We start from the raw sequence: 9,404 nt of genomic DNA on the forward strand, positions 1-9,404 counted from the left end.
AATCATACCTTGGTGTTGGAGCAGGGCAGGAGCTGATCATAAAGTGGGCTCCTCTGCTTCCAGCCCTGAAGTCCAAGTTAGTGTGTTCTGCCTTGAGCGTTTCAAGCCCTCATGTCAGAGGAGGAGCCAAAAGCAATAACTGATCACGGATCTGAATCCCCTGGGATTGATCTAATGGGAGTTGAAGTCTTCAGTGCACCTGCTCCTCAAACAAAAGGAACTGCTGGGTAAGATTTTGGCCATTGAGCAAATGTAGAGTCAAATAATTTCCAGTTCATCAAATCAAAGCAGTTTCCAAGTCTTCTGGCCAATCAACACAGAGGAAATTAACAAAGATTTGCCCAAGAGCAGTTCACCAAAAATATCTGAGTGCTGTCAGCAGGTCTCGCTATGTTCACAGTGTAAGGCACGGAGAGGGTATTGACTGAAACAGAGATCAAACACCCTCCTGTAGCACAGTAACCCTCTACCGGAACACGGAGCAAATGGCCTCCTAATTCAATCAGTGTCCTGCGCTGTCAAATCACGGGCTGCCGTGGGCTGAGCTCTCCAGACAGCAGAGGGCCATTATCGGCTGATCGGGAGGCCTGTTACTGCGCTAATTGCTCCTTCAGAGAGCTGGACCACTGCTGACGGATACACTCCCATCCCTGCCTTTCATCTGCTGTCCCTGATCACAATCAGCTTGACTTTTCCAAAAATGATCTCATGAACAATAAGCAAAATGGCTTCTCACGTGATCAAGAAATTAAATACTAATCTCAGTTAAGACTTTATTTATGTATTTTTATGCCAGCAAAAGCCTTCAAAAATTAATCATCTTATACATGACATCATCTCAAACATCCCAAAGATTTTAATCATACATACATATTTACAGTTGCTTCATAGTAAAGCAATGACGTCATGATTGACATGCAGCCAGAGGACAAATGGGTGTACAGTTAGCATTAAACCAGATGTATATTATATTGTCTGGGTGCAAACTACGGACTAGGAGAAATTAAAGGTGCCCTGTGGAGTTTATGACCACTAGAGGCACTATGAAGCAATGTTTTAACAAGTGTGTCACCATTTTGTTTGTATCATGCACATTCCTACTGCCGGCTTCACACTCTTACACGGATCTTCACATTGGTGGTGGCAGTGGACGAAAAACTGTAGTAAAGAACAAGCAAGTAAACATGGCTATAACAATGCATGATTTAAAATATTCAGTAAATCAGCTTTGCAAATGTTGTAAAGAACAAAATACATTAAACATGTTTTTAAGGACTCAAGGACACACACAAAGCATTTTGGTCTGCAACACTGAACGAAGAAAAGAAAACTCCACAGGGCACCTTTAAAGAGCCTGTTGCTGCCCAGACATCAATGAAACACCTGCAGTACACTGACATGAACATAAAAAAACAGCAGCTGAGGTTTTCTAATGGATGGATGGGGTGTTTGATGTGGCCAGGTGTACGTGCAGGTGACTCAGGGGGTCTGGGATTCAGGCCGGTCCATGAGGGATTTGATCCAAGTTGTACCGTTTATGAGTTTTGTGGTTGCTATGATATACTCCATCCCGCTGTCTTCCATTTGAGAGAGGAAACGAAGAGCGGCTATTTCGGCGTACGACACCCCGCCGAGGAAGAACACCAACGTTGTCCGATTCTCCCCCTGCTGACCTGTGTGACAGAAAAGGAGACGCATTTAAGTCAAACAAAAATGGAAAAACTAAATTAACCATGAAAGGAATACTTCACCTCCAACATGATTATCTGTATATCAATTACTCACCCTGTGTTACTTTGAATTTGTGAGGAAAACACGATGGGAGTCTTTTAAACAGTAAGGTTTTGGCAAAAACGCACGTGTTTGGGAAGTACTGAGCATATCACTGGATAAATGAGACTTGGTTTATACTGCACGAGTTGTGTGAGAGTCTGTAAATGGATATATTTGATCTTGTTTTGCTGTTGTTAACACAATCCCCTATGATTCCAATTCATCAAGAATGTTCGCCTTTTTGGATTCCTCAAGAAAAACAACTTACTTCATGAATTCCACGTAACACGGGGTGAGCAACTGATATACAAATGATCATTTCGGAGGGGAAGGTTTCCTGTCAATCAAATTTTTGCCATGTCTCCCTTTAATAAAATACAACTGAATGTAAACGAGTACCAAGTTCCCTCTACTAAAGCACCATATTTTGAAATGTGAAAACACTAATTTAGCCATCACCCTCCCCCTAGATTAGAGTCTTCTATTATCACCTTTTAAAATCCAGTGTAAGGCAGGCGTGTAGAAACAAGTCAACTATCTAATGCCCAAACTCATTCTTCTAATTAGCACATTTCAAATTGAGTGTATAATTAAATTTATTATTCACATCAGTGTAACACCTCCTTCTGCCAATATGAAAAGAGCGAGGAAAACTGACTGGTTGGTCACTGACAAATGAAGCACAGCATGTTTTTGTCTAGCCTTCTCTTCAACACAAACACACAGAAAACACGCACACACACACACTGACAGCAGCTCTTGGGTATTGTCAGCTTTGTGCCATCAATCTGCTGCTGTTCAGTATTTGACTCAACAGAAACAAAGCCCGTGTCTTATCTACATGCAGCAGGCAGGAGGTCGTTTACTTTTATTCTGTTTAGTGAGCAGCAGGGTAAACAGTTGACCTGGTTTACAGTGGTCCTTACGTTTCTTGTGAAGCCCGGCAGGCAGCTGCTGTCTCTCCTCAAAGTGTGGGCCTGGAAGCATCTTCAGCACCTCTTCGATGCTACGCCACCCGGGCCTGGCCAAGACCTGGGTCAGGCGGATGCTTAGTGGCGCGTAGCCACTGTACACATAGGAGATGTCGTTTGGGTTCTGAGGGAACCAAAAGACACATAGTAAGAAAGGTCAAAGTCATCCTCAAGGTGCATGGGTTTAATCCTCAAAGTCCTTTATTTAATGAGTCTCGTACCTGTTCATTGGCATCCTCCATCCACAGCTTGAGGGTTTTTCTGATGGTGGGGTAGTTGTTCCTTGAGCTTGTCTGTAGCTTCAAAAGACCCCCCTTCTCCAGGTTGTTCAGTGTTAGAATGTGTTCATAACCATAGGTCTTCACAAAAGACAAAAAAAGAAGGCATTATTAAAAAAGTCAGGCACCAACAATTTTAAATATTCATTTAAACCTTAGAGACCCACCATAGACCCATTTTTGTTTTTTTAGGGGGGGCAGGGGATCTTTAGGGGGAGATAGCAGGTCAACAGTATATGCCACATAGAAGTGGTACACATCATCTGAAAGCTGTGTAAAGTTTTTCTGGTCACAAAACTGTGGTCAACATTGTGTTTTGGTTAGGTTCGTCAGGAGTGTCTAAGGGCTTAGAGCATTATGATGGACGTATATAATGGCCATTCCCATGTTTCCCATTATGTCTCAATGTTTGGGTTGATACCATTTAATACCACACTTCTTCAGATTTGGTGCAAAATTTTTGACCACTTGGGAATGGAAAAAAATGGGTCAGAGATCCCTCCAAAATACCACATAAGATATATATACCCCAAGAACTTGAGGAACACCTTAGAAAAATTCATGCTGTGATTTTGTATCAGAAACTTTTGACATTTGGAGATTTCTGTAAGAACTGCACTTTTCTGCCATTGGGTGGTGAGTGTTTCTGTTCTGGAAATTGCTCAGAAATCCTCCTTACTGTCAATATACCTATGAAAGCCATACATCCTCTGAAGGCCAGAGGTCTCTAGTTTTGTGATTGTAAAGTTTCATGCGGCAGTTCACGAATCTCAACTTTCCAGTCATGTGTGATTTATGCAATTCCAAGGCTGTTTATCAACCCCTGTATGCAAAAACACTCAAATACACAATTTTTAATATAATATAGGTGAAAATAACACATTTATAGTGTGTGTCCAAAAATCTGCATGTGATTAGCATAAAGTGGACATGTCTGTAAAGGGGAGACCTTTTGGTATCTATAGAATCTTTTTTCATTCAGTTAACCTGGGGTGAGAGGTCAAGGGACCCCTTTGAAAATGCCACATTTCCCCAACACCAAAATTTAGCCTAACATTTGGCCTTTAGCCTAACCTTTTCACAACCAGCTAGCATGTCATGGTTAGTTAGTAGCAACTGATGCCTTTGGTTGTCTAGTTTACCATGACACCACTACCTGAGCTTAAAAATGTGCCATAGCCTCTTTAAAGATGATTATGTTGGCTGAGATTGCCAGAGGTCACACAGTTCTCCTAGGGTTTGTAACACAACTGGAAAAAAGCCTACACGCTACAGTGTAATTCACCACTATTTTTTGTTGATGCTGCAGGAATGTGTGTGCACCGAGGCGCAGTTGAGATACCACCACTTGACTTTACCTGGAGAATCTCCCGCTTGTAGTAGTCGAACACCTTCTGCTTGAGGCCATTGTTGCAGACTGACTGCATACACACCAGGCGCAGAATCTTGATCAGTGGATCCTTTTGGGCAATGCAGTCCTCTATATATGTATTCACCTGGATAGCAAAATAACATTCATCAGAACTAAAGTGCACCAATAAATGCGGTTTATAAATCACGTTAGCAAAACTTCTCATTGTATAAATTCTCATTTAAAATCAGTGCCAGATACAAAACATGAAGAGTAAGTCATTTCCTATTATTTTGAGGATTTCAGTTAACTGCGGTAAAATGATATGAAACCACAGTGTATCTCTGTACATACTGAAAGACTGTTTTATGACAGATTAGCTTTGGAAAAACAGTGCGTAGATAGGCAAAATATACCTTGTCTGTGTCAACTCCGGTCATAAACTCCTGTTCCACTGTTAGATTATCAAAGAAGGCCTCAGATGCTGAAACAAGAGACATGAGTTAGATTTAATCACATTATAAAAAGCCTATATGACACACTGAATGTACAGTGAAGTATAAACAGGGAAATACAGAATTCTACAGTCCTCAAAACAAGGAGAAATTTTCATAATGATATTCCAAAACAACCAAAACATTTTTTAATATAAAGCAGTTTAAGGGGGAAAGAAAGGGCTTATTTACTTGTAATGTCCTTGATCAGCTCTGCTATAGAAGTGTGGTTGGCCAGTGAGCTCCGAGCTGCCTGCATGTGAGGCAACTGAGACACAAATTGCTTTATCTCTCCCACTGTTTTAGCATTATGGCGCTCCTGAAAGACAAACAACATATATTCATATATCACTTTATTTGCTACGCTGTTAATCTGTCTGATGGTGCAGCTCAGAAAAACAGCATTTAAGTAACAGAATCCAATTCATTTACCACAAAAGGTCAATCACACAGCACGTCAGCAGATGAAATAGGATGTAAAACAGGTTTGGACGTGGCATCAAAATGGACCAAAAACAAGATTAGGAAGCTGTTGATCTTTATCTAATTATGTTTGTAGTCAAAACAGTTTAACCCTTCTTCAGTTTTTTTCTATAAAATACAATTCCCACAAACACACAATGATCTATTTTAGTTCTGTGTCTATCTGCACAAATTCACTTCAGACAATGACAAAATACACAATAACTGTATTCGCAGAAACCTTTCTAATAGAAAGCGCCTTTCCCTAAATGAGTAAAGAGCCTGCTCATGCTTGCTGCTATCTGATGGTGCATCAAAGGTATAAACAGTCTCTACTAATGCAGTTTGTATTACAATCAATATACCTGTGCTGATAATACGTTTGGCCTTGTTAAGCAGTCTCCTCGTACAATTAGTACTTTATCTTATCTCTGGGTGATTGTCATCACTTCCCTCACCTCATGGATTTCTGTTATGACCTTTGTGGTAAAATGCCAGAGACTGTAATCACATTAGATCAGCGGATATGTCTAGAGATGATCCAACATAGCTTTCTGGAAGCATTAAGCACTGAAACTACATTGTTGTAACAAACATTACACTATAAATATTTCAGGGCAGGTAAATATGCTAGAGCAACAAAGATGATGCAAGACCAACCTCAAAGGCTGCTGAAATTATTTTGGCCTTCTTGCTGAGCGCTGCTCCGACAGCGTTGAAATTTTTGTCCCGTATTTCTGCGTACAGCTCCTCTGCCGAGTTGAGCTGTAACTTCTTGGGCTCTGTGGGTAAATCTTTACTCGCCTCACCCTGCTTCTTCTGCGCAAACTTCTCAGGAGGTAACTTGACATAACCTGCGAGTCAGAGAGAGTAAGGACAGGGACCGGCAATTTTAAAAAAGAGGAGCGGACATTCAAAAACACAAATATATGAAGGGCTGTACCTAATGTCATTTTTTTAAAATCTGAAGCTCCAAATGTTTATCATATTTTATGAAGTCATCACCCTAAAAAATGAAATAAAAACCCTTGAAAAAAAATCCTTAATTTCAATTAAGTGATACATCAAATTAATTGAGTGGGTCTTTTTTAAATTAAATCAACATTTTGTAATGAATACATGTAATTTATACAATGCAATCTAATAGTGATTGCTGCTAGACCATGCCACTAAAACAGGTGCATACCTCACTTTGAGTTCAGCAAGTGGAAGAACAATTTTCTGACTGCTGTGAAACTGTTGTTTTGTAAGATAACAAATATAGATTGAAGCAAAATATCTAGTTAGATAAAAGCATGTTGTGAATCTTGGAAATGATTACATCCATATTTTTTTTTAAATTGACTTTTGGACTTCACAATGCTCTGGGAATTATTGGGAATGTTTGGATCACACAAGTCTGAAACAACTATATGCAGCCACCACTGAAGTCCAATTCTACAATTATTATAGTACTAACAATATTATTTTTAACCTAATCTTTGCCTGCAGTTGTGCAGAAATGCCAGGTTTAAACAGCATGATTTAGATTTCAGATGTCAATGTTATGAAGAAAGCTTCAAACTATTTGGTACAGCCCTAAATATATGCAGACTGAAGATGATTGCAACAGTGCATTCACATCAGGCTTCATTCAAACATAATGAGAAGAAGTCAAAAATGGTTTATTCTGACCGTTAGTGATTCCATAGATCTCGTCAATGAGGCCCTCGTATGTGAGCTGTGTGGCCAGGGGGGTGAGCAGGTCGACATTACGGTCCAGGAGGAGCAGCGTATCGAACACAGGCAGGATCTGATTCTGACTGCCAGCAAACTCCCTCTTCATCCTCAGCATCATGTTGGCAACATGCTGAGAACAAGCAGAGAATTTCCTTCTCAAACAAACTCACTCACACAGCTGCTGCTGAGCCTGTCCATTAGCAGTTGGCAGTTTCAATATAATACTATAATAGATCATCAGTTTTCTTACCCGTGCACATTCTCCTTTCCCATATATCTGTGGAATGGTGCCATACAGTGCCTGTAAGGTCATGAGGCCTTTGGCTGTGTGGTAAAGGCTTGTTTGGTCATTTTCTAAGTAGCACTCCTGGAAGAGACAAGAGGAAGGAAAAACACATCACGACAGTTAGAAATACACCGCAGCTATAAATCTGGATGAGGTGTGAAATTCTTAATAATTAGTTCAAGAGAGCTCATACATTTCAACTGATGCTGGGATGATTGATTTGTAATCTAATTTTCCCCTCATAACAACACATAGATCCAGCACAGTGCATGATATATATCTGGGATGTACAATTTGAACACACCCTGAAAGCACTTTCATACTCCATGGAGAGCAGGTCGCCATCATAGGGGATCAGGTCCAGGATGTACTCATCAATGTTGATGAAAGAGGCCAACACGCCCTGCTCCTTCAGCCGCTGTTCACACAGCAGGCTCCGCCGAGGCACAAACAAAATGTGGAAGTCTCTGGACGAATGTAGCTTGTCCTCACTGCAGGCACACAGTCCAGGACCAAAGTGTTAAATTCTGTGTGGACAGCTTTGCAAAGAATTGAAAATACCTGTCTGATATGAAAATGCCTTTATCAGCCTTTAAATTGTGGGGCTTTACATGAGACACAGACCTGAATACATTCTCAGCAATGATGTCCATGAGCTCCAGTCTGGGACGAACAAAGAAGATGATATTTTTGACGTCAGCAGGGGGGAGCCTGCCACTCTTGAGGGTGAACATCTTTTCCACTTCATGTTCCTGAAAAACACAGTATAAACATGAATGTGTTTAATCTGAATGATCAAAAAACCCTCAGCTATATTACATATGTGGTACATTCCTGGGACATTATCTTGGTCTATTGGTTTGTTTTACTATACAGAAACTGTGCAAAGAAGGAAAGGACTTACCTTCAGTAGGGAGTACTGAGCTATCAATCCAAAAGGTCCGGTCAAATATTCATCCCAAACTATGGCCTAAAGAGCAAAAGCATATAAAATTATGTATCATATCAGTGACAAAGCCTGAAGGATCATCTGTATGCGGAACTGTCTGCTGTCAGTGTTACAGATGATTTAGCTATTAGCTAATGGTTCAAATTATAGATTGATAAGCAGCCACCCTAAAGGAGATATACAGCTCAAATGCACAGACCTGTAGCTACATTATCAGATGTAGTATTTAAATTATATTCATAATCACAACATAACTGCACCTGAACATACCCTGCATGTATTTTAAAAGATGTGTCGACCACTGACAGCTCCAACAGACTAGCTTAACTGTCAGGAGCATAACGTTATAACTGTCCCTGTTTCGGCCATGTTTACATGTTTGTGTGTTCATTACCTTGCTTCCCGCACATTTGTCCAAAAACTCTCGAAGCTCTTTTCGTGCTGCTTCTCTTAATATGTTTAAATTGACTCTACCGTACGAGAGGTGGGCAGCCATGACTCTTTATCAGCAACACAACAGATCAGGTGACAACAGCGGCGAGACTCAGTCACGTGACCAAAGAAGCTACAATACCAAGATAGTTCATGTCAAGTAAAACGAATAAAACTCCAAAAGCTAATTCCTTTCACCCTAGTTGAACTTCTAGTCTGTTAAATTGTAATGAATAACGGTATAGCTAATGGGTTAGCTATCTTTCATTAGCTTGCAGGGGCGAATTCGTCTCACGCGTGCGTATTTGTGTGCTCGTTAAACAACTAAAATAAAGACAGTTGTATTAGTTATTATCTATAATATCTGTAAATAATACGTCTGTCGGTAGATAATACTGCTATCGGTAGTTTGAAAATATCTTTCTGCGTTATCTACATGTATCAGAGTACTTTCCCAATTTGAGTATTCATGTGAGACGGGAACACGGAAGTACGAGGAGCGTATTCTCTTGTTTCGCCTGCAGTCTTTTCCTGCGTGTGGGTGTGGCAAACATACCCCGTAGCCGCTAAAAACTATGCCTATAATGATCTTAATCCAAATTATTGTAAAAGTAAGTGTGTTTCTGTATTTTTAGCACCGATTCCCCTCATGTTACATAGATATATATTTTATAATAAAGCAAAATGAG

General features: G+C 40.3%; 1 protein-coding gene across 1 annotated transcript; it reads right to left on the minus strand.

Annotated features, from left to right (window-relative positions):
* Positions 1-759: 759 nt before the first annotated feature.
* vps33a (VPS33A core subunit of CORVET and HOPS complexes) lies at positions 760-8,833 on the minus strand. The gene is made up of 13 exons (XM_049579936.1): positions 8,678-8,833; positions 8,239-8,304; positions 7,959-8,086; positions 7,639-7,825; positions 7,299-7,415; positions 7,004-7,178; positions 5,990-6,183; positions 5,060-5,186; positions 4,790-4,857; positions 4,381-4,518; positions 2,966-3,103; positions 2,700-2,868; positions 760-1,673 (listed from the first exon to the last, which is right to left on the minus strand). Exons 1-13 carry the CDS (start codon positions 8,777-8,779, stop codon positions 1,480-1,482), a joined length of 1,803 nt encoding a protein of 600 aa, XP_049435893.1. The 5' UTR covers positions 8,780-8,833; the 3' UTR covers positions 760-1,479.
* Between the last annotated feature and the right edge of the window lie 571 nt (positions 8,834-9,404).

This window comes from Epinephelus fuscoguttatus, linkage group LG6 (assembly GCF_011397635.1).
Source record: "Epinephelus fuscoguttatus linkage group LG6, E.fuscoguttatus.final_Chr_v1".
Lineage (NCBI taxonomy): Eukaryota > Metazoa > Chordata > Actinopteri > Perciformes > Serranidae > Epinephelus > Epinephelus fuscoguttatus.